The sequence below is a fragment of the Ahaetulla prasina genome, chromosome 2 (assembly GCF_028640845.1).
Source record: "Ahaetulla prasina isolate Xishuangbanna chromosome 2, ASM2864084v1, whole genome shotgun sequence".
Taxonomy (NCBI): Eukaryota; Metazoa; Chordata; class Lepidosauria; order Squamata; family Colubridae; genus Ahaetulla; species Ahaetulla prasina.
Genome location: NC_080540.1, coordinates 145,141,435 through 145,165,780, shown reverse-complemented (window position 1 = coordinate 145,165,780; position 24,346 = coordinate 145,141,435). Strand labels below are relative to the sequence as shown.

General features: G+C 36.7%; 1 protein-coding gene across 2 annotated transcripts in view; it reads right to left on the bottom strand.

The window, feature by feature from the left end:
• PRKCA (protein kinase C alpha) overlaps positions 1-24,346 on the bottom strand; it is a 227,701-nt gene that overhangs the window by 13,244 nt on the left and 190,111 nt on the right. The window contains exons 9-17 of one of the 2 annotated variants that reach the window (XM_058165997.1): positions 22,525-22,548; positions 17,253-17,396; positions 14,228-14,401; positions 12,670-12,761; positions 9,153-9,215; positions 7,998-8,136; positions 3,368-3,448; positions 1,925-2,032; positions 561-701 (exon numbers count right to left, since the gene is read on the bottom strand). In XM_058165997.1, coding sequence (XP_058021980.1) covers positions 561-701; positions 1,925-2,032; positions 3,368-3,448; positions 7,998-8,136; positions 9,153-9,215; positions 12,670-12,761; positions 14,228-14,401; positions 17,253-17,396; positions 22,525-22,548 — 966 coding nt within the window. The remainder of the gene's footprint in view (positions 1-560; positions 702-1,924; positions 2,033-3,367; positions 3,449-7,997; positions 8,137-9,152; positions 9,216-12,669; positions 12,762-14,227; positions 14,402-17,252; positions 17,397-22,524; positions 22,549-24,346) is intronic. The other variant, XM_058165998.1, reaches the window with a different exon arrangement.

Below are 24,346 nucleotides of genomic sequence, written 5' to 3'. Positions count from 1 at the left end.
TAGAAGTTCCATTTAACCTACTCATGTATCATTTCTGCCTAGTTCGTACTATAAGGATCTCTCACTGGATTTGAAAAAATTAATTTTGCTTCTTCTGCTTGAGCTTATTGCATAAACCTCTTCTGTGCATTCAGAGCTGATTTTGGGATCCTTCTCTAGGTTGCAGGTGAGATGATTGCAACATGAGAGAATAGGCCTTCCTTCTGGCGGTGCTCTGGGTCTGAACCTCTCTCTTCAGACTGCTGACTCCTTTCAGCTGGTGCTGTTTCAATTCTCCTATGTACCTTCCACGTGGTGTTTTTAAATTCTGCCTTTCTTTATCTGACAGTGTACTGTTATATCTTCTGCAGTGTACTATATATATATATCTTCTGCAACTATTTATTTGGGTCTGCTTTAATTTTATTACACTTGTTTTGAGTGTATACAGTACTGGCATCTGCTTAAGAACCTTTGACTTGAAAAGACTACTAAATATCTAAATTAAATAAAACTTGGGTTTTGTTATGAGACCATAGACACCAAATACTGAAAGAAACATTACTGTCCATCTCATTTACCACTTTCGGTTTGAATGGAGGCTGGATGTCGCTGTTTTCCAATCTTTCCCAGTCAATTCTCCTAAAGAAGGCATGTTCCCTAATGTCTCTCTCTCCTTCGGGCCCACAGCCGAGACGTTTGGCAGGATGTTTAGTCATTAACTGGAAGTCAAACGCATAAAGGATACAATGAGATTTTTCAGAATGAGAGGAGCAGCCTAGAGTCAATAAAGTCATTTTGTTTTCCTTAATATCTGCTGCGGTTAATCCTAAATGTCTATAATTCACACTATATTCCTACACTCCAAATTGGTTGCTACTTTTTCTAAATACAGATTAAAGGCAGATTTTGTCACTTTGCTAGAAATTCAATTTTCTTTAATGTCAACAAATTAAAAAAAAGATTTGAAGAAAGAACAGATGCATTTTAAAGCCCAGAATTACTAAAGTAATACCATCACTTAAAAATGTTCAGTTGATTAGAGACAATGGTAGCTGGAAAAAGTACTTACTAGGATGTATATTTATAGACCTTTTTCTTCCCACTGTTATACAAAAATAGATGTCCTTCTTAGATATTAAAAAAAATATTCTTTTTCGTCAAGAATTAAATAGCTAGCTTTTTTTTTTTAATCTATATTTTTTTAAAAAAACCAACTGGCCACAAAAAAGGTTGAAAAACTGTATACAATAACATCTCAGATCAGTGCACCTTACAAGCAGAACATCTTGGATATTGATGCTCAAGTTGGCATTAAATCCCTAAAATGGTTGGCCAAGAATAAAAAATCATTCCACTTAGAAAAAAAATACATAATAATGGGTCTGGCACAGAGCCAGTGAAAGAACACAATTCGAGCTCCTGGATGCTATAGTAAAATATGGGTGATTTCATTGAATACTGTACCCAGAAATGAAATGCAAACATGTTGCCTTAAATAGAGACAGACAACCATATTCCCCATCTCTGGCACAGTATTTAGGCTTCTAATTGAGGGCAGCTGTTTGGGACCATTTTCAGATTATCTTATTTCTTTCTCGGATATAAATAAAGTAACAAATCATAACTAAAGCCATCTAATGCAGGGGTGTCAAACTCGCGGCATCACGGTGGCGCCATGTGGCATATTGCAACTTTCCTCCCCCCACCTTTGCTAAACTGGGGGTGGGGGTGGCCAGAGTGTGATGCCTCCAGCCCACAGGCCATGATCTAATGGATTAGGATTAACTGCAGAGATAACGAACGGATTTGAGTATTTTACTGAATACTTTTTTTAGCAAATTAATACATTGTATCTATTTTGTTTTATTACGTTAATACCATGCTATGATTTGATATAGTTATTTGACTGCAGTAATCAATAGAATGGACACTAGAACTGTACCCCTTTGCAGATGGACACCGCTTCTTTGGACATTGCTTTGGGATAAGAAACATTATGTTCCATTATTGACTGAAAGAGTTCATCTTCATCCTCGCCATCAAATGGAGGCTGTTCAAAGGAAGCAACAGGACATTAAAAAATGAATGCTTATCCTGAACATTTATTCACAAGCAGATTGTTATTTCCTGTTGGCTCAGACTTCCCGTTGATCAAGCTGACTGGAGAAGCTGGGAGTTTGGGGGAAGGATGGATAACTTCCTGTTGAGTTGGTGGGAGTTGAGTTTTTGGGGGTGGGGGTGGGAATAGAAGAGACAACGCTTTGTGCTACTTCAAAGCTTTAGTTGGCGGTCCCACCAAGTGTGCTGGCCTGTTGGAAAACGATGGTCTCCCTGCTGCTTAGTATCTATGATCCCTGGATGAAGTTACGTGGAATTTTGGAATCCAATGTCACCACAATGCTGTGTTCCAACTCTCTCAATCTCAATCTAAAGAAGCTGTTCGAGTTTTTAAAAAGAGCTGTTGACTATATAGTAACTATATGAAGGGAAAGAAATGGACACATTGTCTGTTTTGGGGTATAATTGAAAGAGCAGATTATGATCAAGCTCTAAAGGATTTCCAATTAATTGGAGTATTGTATTTTTCTGTATGATCCTAAGCATTTTAAGCTTTCTTAAAGTCCATTTCTTCTATTATTTTTGAAAATTTTAAAGATAATAGAGGGTCTTCTTTGCAGCTTCATCTACCATCCTCCACAAATGAAGCCAATCATTGATTCTTCTACTGATAGACAGTTTGCAACAAATATGGCTTGTTTATTTTTAATTAATGTGTGATGTGCTAAAGTGTGGGTTATGTGAGTAAATCATACTTCAGTATTTGACAGTACTTGAAAATATAATTTGTTGCCAGCATATGGATTGAGAACAATATATGAATAAAATAATACGGTTGGATTTTTGGCTTTTGTCCTGCACAATCCTCAATCTGAAGAGTTGCAAGACAAAGAGTAGCTAAAAAGAAGGAAAACAAACTAAGAATTGGTCAACAAATTAAACTTTATTTATCTGATTCATCTACAACAGGGGTCTCCAAATTTGGCAACTTTAAGACTTGTGGATTACAACTCCTAGAATTCCCCAGCCAGCAGAAATTCACAAGTCCTAAAATTGTAAAGTTTGGAGACCCCTGATCTTCAAGACTGACTTGTTCAACGTAATATTTTAAGACAATATATTATTTAGATGATGCATGGGCATAGCCATTGTATCACTGAAATCTTGCAGTTTTAATTTCCCGAGGATATTCAGCTGGTCTGTTAACTTGAAATTCAGCTATTAACCTTTATTTATTTATTTTTTACTGTGTCTTATTTTGTCTTTCATTCCTAACTCATTTAATTGTTTAAGGCTTACCTCATGAAATAGACCTAGCCATTCTTACCTGACCAGCCAGCATCTCATATAAAAGTACTCCGTAGGCCCACCAGTCCACTGACTTTCCGTATGGTTGATAGGCAATAATCTGTGAATTCCAGGAAAAAGATTTAGTAATGTATCTTGAAAATATCTGTTTATTAAAAAGATACAACAGAAATTGATGATAAAACATCAATTACACTAATAATTCAGTGCATCAAAGTAAACCGTTTTTTAATGGTTGATACCAAAATCATGGATATTTTAATACTATAAAGTACTGTAACTGAAGTGGGGGTATTTAAACTTAATTGTTTTAAGGGAAACAGGTTTCCTGAACTGCCCTAGCCAATTAAGCTTGAAGGAACTAGTTTTGCCCCAATAGCCCTGGATCTGTTTGACATGACTTTATTTCTGCAATTGACTATCTTATCTGAACACCTGAACGCGGACAGAAATTACCTAACCCTTTCCTATACCATAGTAGAGACAATGTCCTAGAAAGTCTCAACAAAAATGAGACTCTAGATAACCTGTCTCTATAACTGTTCTAATTTATCTTCTATAAATTGAGGAAGAGATAAACAGGCAAAAATAGATCAGCATGTTGCTGCCCATAATAATATTATAAAGTCTGTGCATCACCACTATGGATTTGATTTTCCATCTGCTCCAGAAAGAGGAAAAAATGGAAAATGGGAAAAGAAATGAAAGCCTTAAATAATGGCCCTGCTGTCATCACTAAGGTGCAATGGGGAATAATCCAATTGTGGGGTGGATCACTGGGTTAGCATCCTGGATGAACCTGGCCACTGAAAGAGACAATTACTCAGTAGATTCTGAACTAACATATAGATTCAAGGGAGGATCTGATTCTGCCTACTGTCTATAGAACTTGCATAGCAACAAATCTTAGTGATATTTTCCCCCATCCCTCATTGACCCTTGAGACATATCAATACTAAAAATATATTCAGCTCCCACTAAGGAAGGAACAGCAATTTTTTTTTCCTGTCAGCGGTACTGAACTATAGTTTAAATTGGGTGATTAGGCCTTATGGAAAACTACAATGAAAAGCACACTTTCTGGAATTATAATGATAGTTATAATTTGTGCTACCGCACTCATATTAATCAAAGACATCCTTTGATTAAAACCACGTGGGTGAATTTAGAGAGTTCTGGATCTCATAGTAGTAAATCCAAGTTTGAAATCAAGTATTTTCTCAAACCCATTTTCTCATTGATGAGTGATTCCCCCCACCAAAGGAATTATTTATTAGATTTTTATCCTGCCTTTACCACCTTTGTTACAAACCTTGTTACCTGTGGTTAAACCTTAACAATAACCCTGTGAGGTTGGGCTGAGAGAACTAGAAAGCTAGAACTCCCAGTCTCCTGTTCTCTAGCCTTAATCACCAGACCAAACTGGCTCTTATCAAAGAAACAGACTGCTTTTTGTTTGAGACCTCCACTGATAAAATACTATTACTGAATGTCAGCATCCGCTTGCTCAGCTTGCCAAGAGTTAATTGCTTTATTGCTTTTCTATTATGTTGCGTAATATATCCCTGATTGAGGTCTAGCTTGCTAAGGCTGTCATAGTGATGCGCGGTGGGGGGTGGGGGGGGTGGGGAGGAGAGACTGGATGCTGAAGGAGAAATGAATCTTGTATCAGAAACGAAACTTAAAGTGAATGGTTTTGTTCAAATGTATTCAGTAGTTAGAAGGCAGGCTGATAACACTCACAGCTAATGGTCCGAGCATACCAGAGGGATGAAACCATCTGAAGAGGTACCCCACGTGCCACCTAAGAGGAACGTGGATTGGACAAGGCTGACTGGACTACCGGGGGGGGGGGGAGGGCTTGATGCTTAATTCTTCTATGTGAAATCTACGCCTATTACCTCAGAGCTTGCTTTCACTTTGTTGCATTCAGTTCATACTCAGTAAAAGTACCTTTCTCTACAAACAATGGAGTTGGGGTTTTTCTTTCTTGAGTATTGAAAGGAGGCATACCTGACACTGAGAGCCATAGACTAAAATTATACATGGGCCAGCACTGGAATAAAACACTCATTGGCTTGGGAAAAATGATTCTGCCTATCCTGTATGGTCACTGAGAGAGGCCCTATTGACAGATTCCATGCCTTGTCGGGTCTGGGGTCAAGTATGTGACGATAGACCTCCACCTTATAATAATACTCTTCTCTCCTGCAAGTACATTGCAGCCCCCTGTCTTGCTGCAATCTGAAAACTAGTTAAAAGTATTTCATTTCAATGTGCTTCTGGTGCCAGCAGACTGACTATGGGCACCTATTTGGGGCCGAAGGGATGCCTTATGTGGTGATTCTTTCTTTTTGATACTGTTAGGATTTAGTTCTTCACTATTATGTGTATCTTTGTTTATTTGTTTTCTTTTGATTTGGTTAAAATGCTGCCCCAAACCCTTTGCGACCAGGGCAGACTATAAGTGCTGTAAAACAAACAAACAAACAAACAAGCAAGCAAATTCATTTCAGGTAGTTATGGATTTACAACCATTCATTTAGTGACTATTTGAAGTTTACAACAGTAGTGAAAAAAGTGACTTATGACTGTTTTTCATACTTATGACCCTTGCGGTATCCACGTGATCAAAATTCAGAGGTTTAGCAACTGGTGTGTATTTTGATGGTTGCAGTGTCCCAGGGTCATGTGATCACCTTTTGCGACCATCTGACAAGCACAGTCAATAGGGAAGCCAGATTCACTTAACAACCATATCACTAACTTAACAACTGCAGTGATTCACTTAACAACCGTGGCAAGAAAAGTGGTAAAATGAGCAAAATTCATTTAACAACTGTCTTGCTTAGCAAAGGAAATGCTGGGCTCAATTGTGGATATAAATCAAGGACTACCTGTACTGTATAAGGAGTAGGCCAGGGATTTTTCCATGACATGGTTTTGATAAAATGCTTGTTTGAGGCACCAAGTTTCAGTGGAAATTTAGAGGTATAATCAGGAAATCTGATTCCGAGTTTTATCAAAAATATTACTAAAATGCTCATTATGAAAGAAGAAATAAAAATCCAGAATGGCGGAATGTCATGTTAATGTCACATTAATATTAATATTAAGCTACTTTCTTTTCTGAGACTTCAAAAAAGCTTTAAAAATACTATAGTTTGCACATTTAAAGTGAATTTTCATTTATATTTTCATTTGAAATATACACAAATGCAAAATAGCAGTAACTAATTCATAAAGGTGAACAATAGGTGCTATTCTAGACACTAATTGCAAGAACATTATTTCAAAACATGAACAACTGGAAAAATGATTTATTCTCTTTCTAGCTATAAAGAGAAACAGAATGGAAAGTTAAGGTGGAAAAAGAAGGATTTTCCATTTTTGGCTTCACATTATAGCAATATAATGATGCATTTAAAATTAACCATGATATGGATTTACTTCCTTCTAAAAAACAAACCAGTCCTGGCTGACACTTATTCAAGATACAATGAGATGAGATCAGATTTTATCCAGGGATCTTAGTCACTGTGGGGGCCTTGGTGCTCTCTGAGCTTGGTTGTTTTCTTGTAGGCATTTCATTAGCCAACTAGGTAACATCATCAGTGCTAGATGGGAGTGGGCTTTGCTCTCTATTCAGAGATGATGTTATCTAGTTGGACAATGAAAGTCTGCAAGAAAATAACCAAGCCCAGAGAACACCAAGGACCTCACAGTTAAAGTCTAGGTTATATCTTAGATATAACTTCTCTTCTATCTATATGGTTAAATATTTCCTTTGTCACAAACTTAGGCATAAGCATGAAGTACAAACTGTAAAAAGTGATAAAACATGCACCATTTCATCATGATGCAAACCGTAGCCTGTCATATTTTAATGCATCCTTATGCTACACTTAAGTATATAAGCCAGAGGCTTGAACTTGCAATGCCACAGTATAGATTTCCTCATAAAGTGCCACCAACTTTATCCCCCACCCATACCCAGAGACACCTATAGAGTTATGTAAGAATGAGCTTAAGAGATAGTGATAGCGTGATTGTCAAGGTTCTGAGTAACACATCCAAGGAAACCAGAACTTAGGCAGGAAAGTTCCTCAAAGAACATGTTTATTGGATACATCATATTGGCACGGCTTAGTGAAAAGCAACTCTAAAAGTTTCCCGCGGTCATAGCATAATTGAAAGAGTAAATGTTTCCCTCCTGAAGTGTCAAAGGTCACGTTGTCCAATCAAAGCAGTTGGTGGGCTCCTTGGTTACTCCTTTCCTCCTTCAACTGACACCTATTGGGATGACCTTGGTTCCCATGGGAGAGCTCTTTGTTATGTCTCCGAGACGTTCTATTTACTCCCCCACTCCTGAGAGTATGTGGCAACTATGAAGCAGCAAAAGATGGCTTCAGCCAGGTTCGATTCAGAGTTGATAGCGATAGTTATTTCATCCAGTTCCTCATTTTCCCTTACTAACTGGAGAGCAACAGGAAACCTGAGTAAGTTTATCAACATTTATCCCTTTCTCATTTCCTTCGTCAACAGTAAACAATCACGTTAGAAAATCTAGCACTGACTGACTGTTCAAAAGTACATTATCTTCTGGAAGAATTATGGGCATGGTCCATAATATCTCAAACAATAAATACCTCTGGTGCAATGTAATCTGGAGTCCCACAGAAGGTCCTTGTTGACACTCCATCACTCATATTCTCCTTGCACATGCCAAAGTCTGCAATCTTAATATGTCCTTCAGAATCCAACATTACATTATCTAATTTCAGATCTCTATGAAAAATCACAATTAAGAAAGTTAAATATCAGCTGTCAGAAATGCTGGTGGCAGTCCCATTGCAAGAAATAACTTAAAACTAGCATAGCACAAAGACCATGTTTTCCTAGGCAAACCTGCTCACCTACTGAGAAGCCTTACAGACAACTTATTTGTAGGTGTCAAGGGAAATGATTGGGGGGCACAATGGAGCTTGTTGCCACTGGGTTGCTTACATAACTATACAGATCAAATGGTGTCTCTTAATTACCCCTGTACTGTACTGTATACAAATAGAAAGCAAACCCCACACTTACTCACAGTGATGATGTTACCTAGTTGGTAATGAAATGTCTGCATGAAAACAGCCAAGCTCAAAGAGCACCAAGGACTCGAGAGTTCGACCCTGAGCTACCATATATTTTCTTCTACTGTATGTCTTAAACACATACCACTCTCTCTTCCTACTGAGATATATTGGGCAAGTCCTGTTCAGACCAACTTCCTTCAGTGAAGTCAGATTTGGGATTAAACGGATAGGCTTTGGGGTCCAAATGTCTATAAAATTTACTTCATGGTCAAGCATTCTAGTCCATGAAGATAAATCGCCTTCATTTTGCTACTGTTTATTTTATCTGCAAGGCTGCTGCTTTGGGGTATTTCACTTCTGCATCTCTTGTGATGATATTTTATTTAAGTGTGTAAAATACAACTCAAATCTGACTTGTTTGCTGTATACTCCAATGATTTTAGATCTATTGAGAGCAATAGACTGATGTGCGTACATTTCTTTGTCTCATAATGCAAAAAGCCCTTTATACGTTTTGCAAATCTTATAGCACTGAAGACTTCTGTTAGTTCATTAAGTTGAATAAGCAACTGTAAATAAAAATAAATGTGTTTAATGTGTTCTGTTATTTGGGGAAATATGCGTTCCCAGTTTAGTGCTTTCTTCCCACATTTTTGCCGACAAACATTTCTTTTTTACAACCTGTGACAAACTTGTACTGTTACACAGAACTGCTTTACTCACCGATAAACAATTCCTTTTTTATGGAGAAAAAAAAGACCCACTGAAATTTCTGCTGCATAGAATCTGAAAAGAAGAAAAAGACTCTTGCTAATCAAAAGAACTTCACCTGTATATGCAAGATTTGAATAATTTACAACCATCCATTCAGAAATGTTCCTTCATCCCAGTCATAGAGTAAGGTTTTATGGACTGGTCTTCTCCCCTCCATGAAGTTCCTTTTTTTAAAAAAATTTTTATTAAACAGATTTAAAAAAAAAAAAAAAGACAAAAACAAAAACAAAAAAGAAATATTGACATTTTCTTCTTTCCAACAGTTTCGCGTCGGTGATCATTTTCTCTTCTTATACATTTTCTCTCTCTTATCCTAATGTATCTTTTATACATATATTTCTAATATAACATATATATATATATATCACTATAATATATGATATTATTCTAATTATTTTATTTACATATATACTTAGACATACATGTGTACCCAATTTCATTTCCACAATTTGTTTCTTCCTATTTGTTCTTCTATTTCTAATCCTAGTTTATCCGTTAGTTAATCTTTCCTTGCACTTCCCCCCCCTTTTCCTCCAACCATTTATACCATCTCTTTCATACTAAATAATATTCTATTTCCTCTTTTTCTTGTATCTCCTTCGTAAGCTTATCCATTTCAGCACATTCTATGATTTTTCTAATTACATTGTTTTCAGATGGTATATTGTTATTTTTTTCAGTTCTGTGCATAGACTATTCGTGCTGCCGTAACTATGTGGATCATTAAATACCGTATTTCTTTTTCATATGATCCTGGAATTATTCCCAGTAAAAATGTTTCTGGCCTCATTTCTATATGTTGATTTATAATTTCTTCTATTTGTAATTTAATTTTTTGCCAATATTGTTTCGCTTTATGACAGGACCACCACATATGATAATACGTTCCCTTTTGTTGTTTACATTTCCAACATAATGGTGAAGTATTGGGGAACATCTTTGCCAATCTATAGGTTCCACCTATAAAACATTTTATACATGTTTTCTTTATAGGGTACAGACATTGTTAGTTTATAATTTGCATTCCATAATTTCTCTCACTTATCTAATTCAATAATCCATTGAGGACCTGTATACTGCACGAATCAAGAAGAGGGCCGTGAAAATATTTACAGATCCCTCACATCCAGGACATAAACTGTTTCAACTCCTACCCTCAAAACGACGCTTTAGAGCACTGCACACCAGAACAACTAGACACAAGAACAGTTTTTCCCGGAAGGCCATCACTCTGCTAAACAAATAATTCCCTCAACACTGTCAAACTATTTACTAAATCTGCACTATTATTAATCTTCTCATTGTTACCATCACCAATCTCTTTCCACTTAGGACTGTATGACTGTAACTTTGTTGCTGGCAATCCTTATGATTTATATTGATATATTGACCATCATTTGTGTTGTAAATGTTGTACCTTGATGAACTTATCTTTTCTTTTATGTACACTGAGAGCATATGCACCAAGACAAATTCCTTGTGTGTCCAATCACACTTGGCCAATAAAAATTCTATTCTATTCTATTCTATTCTATTCTATTCAATATTATAGCCGAAATTTTTTGGCCAAATTATCATTCTTTGACTACCTCTTCCTCCAATTTGTATCTTAATAAATAATTGTAATTTTTTTTAATCAATTTGTCTTCTATACCTTGAAGAATTTTGTCTAATTCACATGCTTCCTTTTGGAATCCAAATTGTATCAAATCTGTCTTGTATTTGGATTTTATTTGCATATAAAGCCACCAATCAATGTCTGTACCCTGTTCTGTTTTTAATTCCCCTTGATTATTTAACAAGTCTTTGTATCTTTTCATTTTACCAAAGTCTAATGCGTTTGGGTAAATTTGGGCCTCCATTGTGGATAACCATTCCGGAATTTTATCATAATGTTTCTTTTTTATCCCTTGTACAATGTCTGTAACAGTGCTTCTCTAATTAAATGCCTTTGAAAATATCCATGTTGTCTACTTTTTCCCTCCCACAGAAATGCATGACACCCTCTTTATAGATCGTACCCCTCTAATGCTAGAATTCTTTTATTTTTTTAATTCTATCCAATCCTTGATCTATATCAATGATGTTGCTTTATAGTAGGTTTCCCAATCTGGGAGTCCGAATCCTCCTCTTTCCCTGCTAGCTTGTAAAGATTTTATTTTAATCCTTGGTTTCTTCCCCTGCCAAATATAATTCGCTATAAACTTATTGAAGTCTTTTAAAACAAAAATTCTCTAATTTTATGGGTATTACTTGGAATAAAAATAATATTCTTGGTAACACATTCATTTTGATTGATGCTATTTTCCCTAGCAAAGATAGCTGTAATTTGCTCCAAATTTCTAAGTCTTTCTTTATCTGTTGTGTTAATTTATTATAATTATCTTCTCTGATCGATGAACCTTTATTTGTTAGCCAAATTCCTAGATAGTTTTTTTTGGTCATTTGTATACCCATTTTGTCTTCTTTCTCCTGTTGTTTTGTAAGATTATTTGTTAGTGCCTTTGTTTTTAGCCTGTTTATTTTGAGTCCTGCTACCTTCCCATATTCTTCTACCTTCCCATATTCTTCTATTGGTCAATATTGGTTGCTCCAGGATGAAGACCAAGTCATCAGCAAAGGCTTGAAGTTTGTATTCTTTTTTTTTTACTTTCAGTCCTTTTATTTCATTATTGCTTCATCAAGTTCCTACTTGTAGATTCTGACACAACTATAAAATTTGGAGGCTGATAGCTGCTATTGGACCATCAACCTTGCATTATTATAAAATCCGGATTGTCCTGGATTCTAGGTTGCAAACAGAACCTTTCCCAAGAGATCAGGCCCCTGATTTAAATGTTCACATCTCACTGGGCAAAAGCAAGGATGCTTACACAGGATTATGGGACAAGATTAACACAATGGCTGCAAGTCACAAAAGACTCCATTAATGCTATGACTCAAAGTCCTGCTATTTACAAGAGAATAGAATAGAATACTTTATTTGGCTAAGTGTGATTAGACACAAAGAATTTGAACAAACGAGGATTCCTCTTCTACGACAAGGTATTATTAATCTCAGGTAAGAACTGTGATATATTATATTGGTTTGCTTTTAGACAACCTGAATTGTAGAACGTATAGTGCCAGCTTGTTTCTAAAATGCTTGCGATTCCCACTACACCTTATTTGCTCTATGATTCACACATAGTACAATAATATAAGAAATGCAGCTCCTTTCAAAAAGTTTACTTGATTAATTGTATGAAATTAACAGAGACTGTGCTAATTAAGAATTTAATTCTTCAGAGTAGTTTTAAGTCTATGCAATATTGATGAGTTTTTGAAGCTAGCTTTCTTGTGAAGCAGTGTCAGTTACACAAAAAACTAGAAAATATGAGTAAGGTGGAGAATGGAAAGATGCATCTTCCTAAAGCAGAATATTTTATGACAAATTCATTATAAAATCAACAGAAAATGCACTCACACTGCTTGGGGCTCCTTAAATTTTCCTACTTGTTGAATATGATACATGAGGTCACCACCATTCACATACTCCATGACAAAGTACAGGCGATCCTAGCAGACAATATGAAACCAACAAATAGGTCAGGCAATGGACCTGCCGCTCAGGAATGGTCAATACAGAAAATTGGGGTAAGAGTCTTAAGTACATCTGCACAATTAGGACACAGTCACACAAATTATCAGATATTAAAAGCAATTGTTTATTAGTCTAATTAGATCAACTTTTAAAGTTATGTTCTGTATTCGGATGCATATTTGATTTTCTTTCTTTTTATAGCAATAATTATTATTAACTCCATCAGTAAGATGAGATGGATTTCCCCAGCCCAGTTTTTAAAATATAAATAAGTCAAATTGCTTAATTCCGAAAGTCGCACTTCTTTCTTTAGATACATTGTACTGCTTAACAATGGAAACAATTGACATTAGAAGAATCTTGCTTTCTAGGATTAAATTCCAGCATCCTCATTTAAAGAACCTATGGCCAACTTAAATATCATGAATACAAGTAATTTGCATTCTTTTTTGTTCCCTCTGTTAAACTGCTATTTTCTTTTCACTATTAAGAAACGCAAACAGTAGCTTTCAAGAATGACTTTTATCAGGATGAGGGTAGGTGTTAAGTTGTGCAACTCCTCCTTCCCATTCTCTATCCCCCAAGACAGACCCCCTTGCATTCCTTTGTCCATAGTAAAATAAAATAATAAAATAAAATAATGTTAGGATATTGAATTTAGTAGCTGGAGCCATAAAGTATATAATAGGCCAGAATACACAGTTGTAGTTGATTGGTTAGAGAGCGCTGACTCATGTATGAGGCAATCTACCCTATGATTGGTTGCTGTAAGTATAAAGGGGGAGTTTCCCTTTTCCCCCTCATTTTTCTTCTGTGTGTTTGTATACTGTTTAATTCAGGTGTCTCCAACCTTGACAGCTTTAAGCCTGGCAGACTTCAATTCCCAGAATTCCCCAGCCAGATTTTCTGGCTGGGGAATTCTGGGAATTGAAGTCTGCTAGGTTTAAAGTTGCCAAGGTTGGAGACCCCTGGTTTAATTTACTTCATGATGTTCCTGTGTTCCTGACTATCTTGTGTTGTTTCTTTCTGGATGATGACAAAGACTGCTGTAAATTTGAATGTTAAATATATTTATATATATAAAAGACTACAAGTTTGTGTTGGTGTCTCTGACTTTATCTGGGTAGCTGCCGTGCAATTCCATGACAAATAAAACAAAACAAGTAAAACAAAATGCAAGGAATGTCAACCATGTCCATCCATCCATCCATCCATCCATCATCTACTAGCAGATATTTGAAAGAAATGCTAACCAATTGATGGTTTTCCATTTCTTTCTGCTGATATATAAATAGATCAGCTGACAGAACTATTGGTATATTGTTTATCACCATACCTCACCCCATTTTCACTGACACAGTTCAAAAGCTCTGTGATGTCAGTACAGCAAACACTGTGTGTGTTAGAAATCACAGCACAAGGAAGACATATGAACACATACCACAGTCTGGAAGCAAGAGTGAAGCTGCGTTAAGAAAGGAGGTTTGTCCATCAAAGCTAGAACTCGCTTTTCAACCATGGTACACTCTACATCATCATCTTGAATCACAACATCTTTTTTCAATATTTTGACTGCGTATAATTCTTCTGTTCTCTTGCGTTCTGCAAGCATCACCTGAGCAAATATAAAGAGAAGGTGAATATTTTGCCGATTACAGACCATTAGTAATTTCTATTCAGTTGTGGATGGAAAAGTTTTTTCTAGTAATTCAGTTCCCTACATGCATTCATTAACTTGCAATCTAAGAAATCTGTTTTGTTTTTTCAATGTAGCTCTCCCATTTCTTACATAAAAATTACTATTCCAGACTAACTATTCTAGAAGTTCATAAAAGGGAGAATAATGCCCTAGAATTGATCTCTTCCTGCATTGGGATCCTAATTGGATCCTAATCACCACCTAGTTTTTAGAGAAATTTTTGGGAGATGAAATAGCACAAGAAATTCTTAATATGTCATTGGAGATGAAGAACAATGCTGATGGAACATTGGTCTAAAAGCCTCTGATAAGGATCACACAGTGACAATAAAAGCAGCAAAATGCAACTATTTTTCCACTCATTGTGTCGATGGATTGTCCAGTGGCTCTCTTAGGAAAGGATTGGTTAGAATACCTCTGAAGGATTGTTATGAGGACTATTTGAGGCATCTGCAGAAAAAGTTTATTGAGTTCATTCTGGGTTGGCTTACAGCTGTTCAGATTCAGCTAAGTGAGATATGGATCCATCAAGGTTATTTGGAAAGGATCTGTTCCTGTTGGTCCTGAGAAAATTAAGGGCAGCTCACTTGCATGTTAGAATCCTAGCTCGTCAAAGCCGCCTAGGAAATGATCTGCAGATGGGCCCAACCAGTAGTGAAAGAGAGATAGTTCTGCCTTCAGTTAAGGAGTCATTGCTAGACCATACAGTGTTGGATACTTTTTTTATCTGTCTCCCATGTTCTCTTTCTGGAGAAGGTGGTTGAGAAGGTGGTCACCCTGAAGACTTTGAGAACTCTGGAGAAAATGGATTGTATGGACCACTTCAATCTAGTAGAACAGGATGTAGCACTAAGATGACATTAATTCACTTTTTGATGACCTGCAACTGGTTCAGAATGGGGTGTGTGTGTATCCCTCCTTGATTTCTCAGTAATACCATTGATCATGGTATCCTTTTAGACAAGCTCAAGGGACTGGGGATGGGTGACACACTGTTACAATGGTTCTGCTCTTTCTTCCAGGGTCCATTTAAGTTAGTGTTGATGGGAAAGAGAGATCTGGCTTAAAGTCTCTACTGTGAGGGGATGTATCTCAGGGATTGGTTCTGCTCCAACTCCTGTACATGAGGCTGCTGGATGAGATCACTTATCACTTATTAAGTGATCACTTATCACTTCAGTAACAGAGTTGTTAATGCCTGGAATGCACTACCTGACTCTGTGGTCTCTTCCCAAAATCCCCAAAGCTTTAACCAAAGACTATCTACTGTTGACCTCACCCCATTCCTAAGAGGTCTGTAAGGGGCATGCATAAGAGCACCTACCATTCCCGTCCTAATGTTCCCTTTAGTTGTATCCAATTCGTATGGTTATTTCATGCTTATACTTATATATATTGTTGTGTTTGACAAATAAATAAATAAATAAAGTATGGTGATAGGTATAATCAATGTGCCGATCCTACTTAAAGATCTCAGTGCTTGGCTGTCTAAGGTCTGGGTCCCATATTTTAAATAGTGTCTTCTGTGGGACCAAGGAGATGCATCTTTTCTGACACTGCATCTGCCCTCCAGAAGAGGACTTTCCCTGAGATTTGAATAGCCTCAACTGTACCTGTCTTTTAACACCCAGTTTTCTCCCCTCAGGTCAGGATCAATGGTTGTTATTGTTTGGTTTTTATATCTTCCTGCCCTGAAGCGCACATGATTGGGTGCCTATATAAATTGATTAAATAAATGGATAAATAAAAGAGTCAATCATCTTTCCTGTATGTTTCTTGATATAAAATTACATATTATTAAATGGATTATAATTAAGATGCACAAAATAGCTCCTTTTGTGGAAAACAAGTTTCACAACTCATTTCTTTACACCTCCATCAAAGCACAAAATATGACACCTCATTAACAGCTAGACTATATTTTGCTAATTTGCATATTCTAATTTTAACACTTAAAACTTGAGGTTGCTTAAAGATAGGACAAAAATATTCTTGGAAGGCTAGTAGTCTAGTTGCCAGCTGCTTATATAGTAAATTCTTGAGCAAATACTGTACATACAATATATTCTCTAAATCAAATAAATCAAATAATGTTTTCAAAGCAGTATTTACCTGACTCTCAAACTGTAGAGAAGCATGATCCTGAATAGCAAGTTTTATTATGCTTACACTAAACCTTTATTATATTTACACTAAATTTTATATATGTCTCCTCAGAATTAAATCCCACTGAATTTAGTGAAACTAATTCCTCATGTAAGCAAATGTAGGATTGTAAGCATGTAGGCAAATATTGGACTGCAGCTTTGTTAACAGAACAGCTAAAGGAATTATTAATAAATCAGCTGTGTCTCTAACATTTTTCCCTTTCAAATTTAAAATAAAATCATAGAATCATTGGGTTAGAAGGTGCTTTGAAGGTCTTCTAATGCAATTTTAGACCATTCTAGACAATAGCTGTTCAATCTTTGTCTGAAAACCTTCAGTCTAGATTCACCTATGACTTCAGGAAGCAAGCAGTTCCACTGTTTAATAACTCTCACTATCAGGCTGCCCCTTCTCTCTCATGGAAATATAGGAGGACCATGGTTATTTTGCAGAGTTAGTGACATGTTTTCATTTCTCCTTCACAGTAAGAAAAATCTAGAAGTTTAGAGCTCATTCTGAGCTGGTCATCCCAAATTGCTTTTTTAAAAAGGCAATTGGAATTTCTTGGGTTTTTTTCTTTGAAAAAGAAAGAACTTTGCAAATTATCAATACTTCTTACCTTCCCAAAGCTCCCTTTTCCAAGCACCATTATAAAGTTGAAATCTGTTAGTTTAACCTGATCAAGATTATTGGATGGTAAGTTACAAGTCCGGTCTTCAACTGGAGATATAACTTTGTTAGCTGATGGGCCAAGCCTGGCTTTCTAAACAAACAAAGAAAATGTCTGTCAGACCTACAGTTTGGTTTTAGAAATGATGAAAGATCAGGATAAGTTTGAAGGTTTGTACCTTCAGAAGATTCTTCATAGCAAATAGTGAATGAACACAAATTCAACCGCCCATTCAAATATTTCAATTATGGATATAGTTAAAATGATATAAAGTAGTACAGAAGTAGAAGCAACATCTTTGAGGGGTGGAGGTTAACAAAGCAAAGCCCAAAGAATGTAAGTCATTACTTTCATGCTAAAATTTCAAAATTCAATTGCCCCTTTTCAGTCATGAATAGTGTTCAAAATAAAATGCAGGGCTTATCCTAGGTATTGCCACCTGTTCAGATGTAAGAGTCCCAGTCAGTTTAAAATATTCTCAGAGTAGGATGGCAGCTTGACTGTAATAACATACTAAACATTTTAATGATTTAGTTGAAATTCATACTTCTTACAAGCATTATTTTTTCCAGTTTGTGATGCTTTTTTTAAACTTTAACTGAACAAGTAACATATTGAATAAATCATTGCCAATTTTCGAGCATCATAATTTATATCTAATCAAATGCTGATTTCAATATTTTTACATTGCATTCAAAGCCTTTTGATAAGGTTTTTATGGCTTGCAGAAGCATACACTGAAATAACTAAAACAGCAAATCTTTATATAAAATATTTTCCAGTTCACGTTGTGTCCATTCATGAATGCCTGCAAAGTTCACCTCCAAGAAAATTTCTACCTTAAAATCCAATTGCAAATTTCTTCTATTTTATTTCACTATTTTTTATTTGCATGGGATTTTTTTAAAAAATGACTGGAAAAATCTATTTATAGAATGATTCATATATCTTTCTTCCTCTCTCCCTCCCTGGCCCTCCCCCTCTAATCATTCCTTTCCTGTCAGACATAAGTACATTCTATACAATCATTTTAGTACTATTGTGTAGATGCTATAATATAAATGCAAAAAACTGTCAGCTCCTAAAAAAAAGTTCTAAAAAGAAGAGGAGGAGGAGGAGGAGGAGGAGGAGGAGGAGGAGGAAGAAGAAGAAGAGGAGGAGGAGGAGGAGGAGGAGGAGGAGGAGGAGGAGGAGGAGGAGGAGGAGGAGGAGGAGGAGGAGGAGGAGGAGGAGGAGGAGGAGGAGGAGGAGGAGGAGGAGGAGGAGGAGGAGGAGGAAGGAAGAAGAGGAAGAAGAAGAAGAAGGAGGAGGAGGAGGAGGAGGAGGAGGAGGAGGAGGAAGAGGAGGAAGGAGAAGAAGAGGAAGAAGAAGAAGAAGGAGGAGGAGGAGGAGGAGGAGGAGGAGGAGGAGGAAGAGGAAGAAGAGGAGGAAGGAGAAGAAGAGGAAGGAGAAGAAGAAGAAGAACGGGGGAGGAGGGGGCGGGAGGCGGAGGGGGAGAGGGAGAAGGAGAAGGAGAAGCAGCAGCAGCTCAGGAATGTAGGGTAGCGGGAGCTGAGAAACATTTGTGATGTTTTCATGGCAAGATTTACTTAAAGCTTCCCACACAATCATCCGATGATAAGCAATCGAAACTCATGAAGCCCACCAGAATACCCTTCTGGGTGTATCTTGGGGTGGGTATGTGGGATGTCTTAAGTGATGTACCAGTATTAAACAATCATTTGATTGAAGAAAAGACATTGAAAAAATTGACAGTTTAGTTGGAGCAACAAGCTCCCAAAATCATAAAAGTTATGTTAAGAATTCATGTCACATGTTCACCCCCATTATATTCTGTACTGTGAGAGGACGGGCTGCCAGCAAAATGGCCGGCACCTGGGCCGCTGGTGGCCTCTCCCTTTAACACCTGTCCCTAACCAGCCCAGAAGTTGGTAGCTATAACACATGAGAGAGAGGCATCTGGATGTGGTAGTGTTGCTGTGAGAGGAAAGGTTGTTGTGTTTGTTTGGGACACTAAAACAGCCCGAAGCAGCATAAGGCAAATAGAAGCATTACTGTTCTTCGGAAAAAGGGCTTGCAATGAGAAGTAGTAGAGGAACAGGAGTTGTAGCTTTGGGGAAAAGTGGTATAAGTAAACAATGAGTACTAGCCTTTGAGTATTTGTGGGTGTGTTGGTTCTCTGGGATTGTGGAGCCCACTAATATGGAAAGTAAAAGAACTTGTGACCTATATCCAAGGGATAGAAGGGAGAGTGTCCCTTCTATTTTCAGTGCTAGTATGGAAAAAAATGGCACCCTTGCTGAAGTCAAAATTAGAAACAATACATTTTAAACATATTTAGACAAAGTTGTAGTTACTATGCTATGCAATTTACTCAACAAGAGTTTCGTTCAAGAGCAAAGGCCTGGATTCATTCCTGAAAGCTACAAAGCAATTAAGTTGCTTGAAATCTGACCTAACATAGTTGCTTTGAGATGTTCCTGCCCATCACAAGAATGGAAAAGCAAAGCAGATTGAATTATTTACATATCCTTAGTAATTCCAATTCTTAACCTAGAAGGTTCTTACAAATTTTTGGCAACAAGTGAATGAATCTTTAAAAATCATGTTGTTCAGAAATTATTATTGATAAGATAATATCAATAATTTATAAAATAAAAAATAAAATAATAATAATGAGAGCATATGCACCAAGACAAATTCCTTGTGTGTCCAATCACACTTGGCCAATAAAAAATTCTATTCTATTCTGTTCTAACAAAATAAAGAAGAAAATTTAAAGGTCCTTTGAAACATCAGTACTTAAGAGTATGGAAAGCATCAAGAGATATTATGTCCAAGGAATCTCTGTTGCTCTGTGATATCTTCTATTTCCCAAGCATTATATTGTTTATCAAGAAATGTTTTGAAAAGTACATTGTAAATATCCACAGTCCAGAAATATACTACAAAAGAGTTACTATTGGAAAAGTTAGATACTCAAGCTGGATGTTTTTGTTTTTTTTAAATTTACATTTATATCCCGCCCTTCTCCGAAGACTCAGGGCGGCTTACAGTGTGTAAGGCAATAGTGTCATTCTATTTGTATATTTACAAAGTCAACTTATTGCCCCCCCAACAATCTGGGTCCTCATTTTACCTACCTTATAAAGGATGGAAGGCTGAGTCAACCTTGGGCCTGGTGGGACTAGAACCTGCAGTGAATGCAGGCAGCTGTGTTTTAATAACAGGCTATCTTACAGCCTGAGCCACCATGGCCCTTGACAGTTGACAGTGATGCTACATAATCTGTAATTTTTCTTCTTTGATTTCAAAATGATAATACAGAACCTGTCCAGTTTCCACATTTGGTGACCCACTGCTGTTGAGGAATAATCCCCCATATTACTTGAGATAGAACAGAAGAATTAGCCAATTTTAGTTTCCATTTTGGAATTGTTGAATATTATTGTCCACGATACACATCTTAACCTAAGCCACATAATCAGCTATTCTTTGTTGTTATGAAATGAGCTCAGAACATCATAATCCAATGAATTATTGACATATTGAAGGCACGTGCAGGGATATGAAATATTACTCAATACACAAAATACAATTAACATGTTCTCATTTTTAGGAAAAAAAATATTGTTAATCATTGTATCGTAGCATGTAGTGCATATTTTTCCAGTCTTAAAAGATTTACAGGTTTAATTAAATTACCGTTTGAAAGTCAAAAACTAATTTCCTGGAACAATTTTACACTATCTCTACAAAGCACCATGCAAACACTTGGTAATTATATTATGCTTATTTGTTGGGTGATTCCCTCCACCTGCCACACAACCCCAACTGTTGGTTTCAAAAGCACTTATTTCAGACAATGGGCATAAATAAACTGCTCACTGTTCTACAACTACAGGAATCTAAAATATTGCATTCCAGAAGACATGTGTCCTTCAGTCGTGGTTTCTAACAAGGACAGATGGCTCACGTTCTCAGGAAGACATTTTCCCCTAACGGGAGAAAGGAATGAGTTCTGAAAATTTTGACTACATTTAAAAAGAATTAACATGCTGCATATTTAGTGACAATATGCATAAAGGTAGAAGAGAAACAGGAAGTGGAAAAAGAAGAGTTTTAATAGGCAGCAAATAGTTAGGCAGCAACAGAATCCAATTCCGAGGAGAAATGACCATTCAGTTTAAACACTATTAATTGTGACCAAACAACATAGAAAAAAAATTTATAATCTTTCTTGGCAAGTTGAAGAAGAAAGCAGATATGAAACAGACCAGTTAAGTTAAGACCAACATAGTAATAGCTAAACATTCTAACATAGATCTTCATGAAATATATATGTCTTTTAAAAGCATGTCTGATAGTATTGGTTGTGAAGAACACAGGGATCTTTCAAACATGGAATCACAATACTTTGTCACACTCTATTTATTACAAGCCAGATTTTACCGTGCAGTGTGCAACACATTCTAGATAGTTCTTAATCCCATGCAGGACACTTGCATTTGTCTTAGTGAGGGGAGAATCTTAGATATTAATGGGACTAGTGTGTGCATAATCTCAAATTTATATATCAATCTCTCAAAAAGTGACTCTGGGCAGTGTGCTTCAATTAATAAAATAATAAGTACATAAAAACAATCATTATTAAAAAATAAAAAAAAATATGCTTAATAAAGTCAAAACTATGCCTCTGCTCCTTGGTTTCTTATATAGGTATTTTTTAAAAAATAGGCAGATTCCGTATACTCTTGTAGACCAACACATCATATAAAATCCTTATGCCAATTCTCACAGCCAAAGTGTGAGCTGAGTAGGACTTCTATTACCACTGCTATTTTCCCTCTAGTCTTCTTTAAAATACCGAAGGGTCTTAAGTTCACCCTTTTCAGGTCACATGCTTTGTTGATGAACTTTCATCAGATACCAGAGCTTGTTTTTGTTAGCATTGGTTTCTATGTTAGTACAAGCACCAAGTATCAAACAGTCCTGGAGACAGCTACATGCATTTATCCTGTAACATGATTAGGGCCCATGTTGCATGATTTACTATAGGAATTAATATTCTTAGTACATTCAAACAAACAAACAAAAACCCCACACAAAACCTTTTACTGCAAACTCAAACCTAGGTTTTCTTTTTAAAATTAGTTCTAATGAGATAAGAAAAAAAAAACAAGACATGCATGTAATCTTACTTTCTTTGGTTTGGACGCACCTTATCTTGGACCTTTCTTTTACCCTGTAACCACAGGCAAGACACACTTTATACATTTTTTAACACTAAGATATAAACAAAATGGCTATGAGAAACAAACTTAAACTCACTTCTACCTATTATAGCACTAAGCAATAGCACTTAAGACTTATATACCGCTTCACAGTGCTTTACAGCCCTCTCTAAGCTGTTTAGAGTCAGCATATTGTCCCCCAACAATCTGGATCCTCATTTTACTGGTCTCAGAAGGATGAAAATCTGCATCAACCTTGAACTGGTGAGGATTGGCAGTCGACAGAGTTAGCCTTCAATACTGCATTGTAACCACTGTGCCACCACGGCTCTGTAACTAGAGAGGCCACTTCATCATGGCTGTTTCTCAACTTGAAAACCCTGTATAAATCTCTTTCATGTATCCCTTAACTTAGAACCGATGGGAAATTATGATCTTAATGGTGCATACATAATATGTATAACCACAAATTCCATGCATCATAAATAGGAGAAGGGTGGGGGAGAGAGAGAGAGAGAGACAGAGAGAGTGGGAGAGAGGGGGGAGAGGGAAAGGGAGGGAGAGGGGGGGAGAGGGAGAGGGAGAGAGAGAGAGAGAGAGAAAGAGAGAGAGGGAATGTCATCTTGCCAAAGACCTGGGTGAAAAGCCAGCTCTTTAAGGCTCTTAAGTAAGGGTGGAAATCATTCAAATTTCAGAGGAAACTTCATTCCATATCATCCTAACTACCAATTTGTTTACCTAGCAAAAATTATTACAGTATCTCTCCTACTTAAGTGCATTTGCTTCCTATCAAAATCTGGTTATGCCTAGAAGTTAAGTTCTTTACATGGCAATAAAAAGCAAGCTTATTCTATCTCATAGATCCCCATATGTCGGATTATAACCTAACCCCAGTTCCTAATTATATAAACATTATCACTGAGGCCAAATGGCATCTGGCCTGATGTAGTATGACTTTTAGTTCCAATGCATGCAACATGTTTAACTGGGTGGGGAAACAAGTTGTGCAAACTTCCCAGTTCAGCCAAAGGCTCATAATTTATGGCTGGACTGTCAAAGAGCTGTACCAGACTTTGCATGGCATATTAAAGCTGCAAAGTGGGGCTGAGATGAAAAAAAAAACGGTCCAATTCTGGGTGAAATTTTGCTTCCTGAAATCCCTTAAAACATACCAACAATGGGGCTGAAACTATAGGTCCAAGCTACATATAAGGAGTCTTCGGAAAGCTGGAAAAAAACGGATGAGCTGCATACAGCCCCACTTCTTACATCTCTTAGTTTTATCAGAAAGAAAACATAATATCTTGCATTCAAATAAATTACTAATCTGGAGAACCAATCAGCATTACTCAATGCATATTGCTTATATTAATTTAGAAAAGCCAGGCAGCCAGGCAGATACATATGATAGATCGATCGATCGATAGATGGATGGATGTAGGATCGAAAGATAACAGTAACAGAGTTGGAAGGGGCCTTGGAGGTCATCTAGTCCAATCTCCTGCTGACGCAGAGGATGTGTACTAGGGATTCAAACCACTGAACCACCGATCTTTTTGATTGACAAGCTCAGTGTCTTGGCCACTGAGCCACCTAGTCAGGCTCAGTGTCTAAGTCAGATAGATAGATAGATAGATAGATAGATAGATAGATAGATAGATAGATAGATAGATAGATAGATAGATAGATAGGGTGTGAGAGAGAGAGAGAGCAAGAGAGAGAAACTATAAACATGCACACACACACTCTTTTCTCAGTTCAATGCAAACAATGATAGCTATCTTGTCTTCCATAATTTGAAGCTACAGT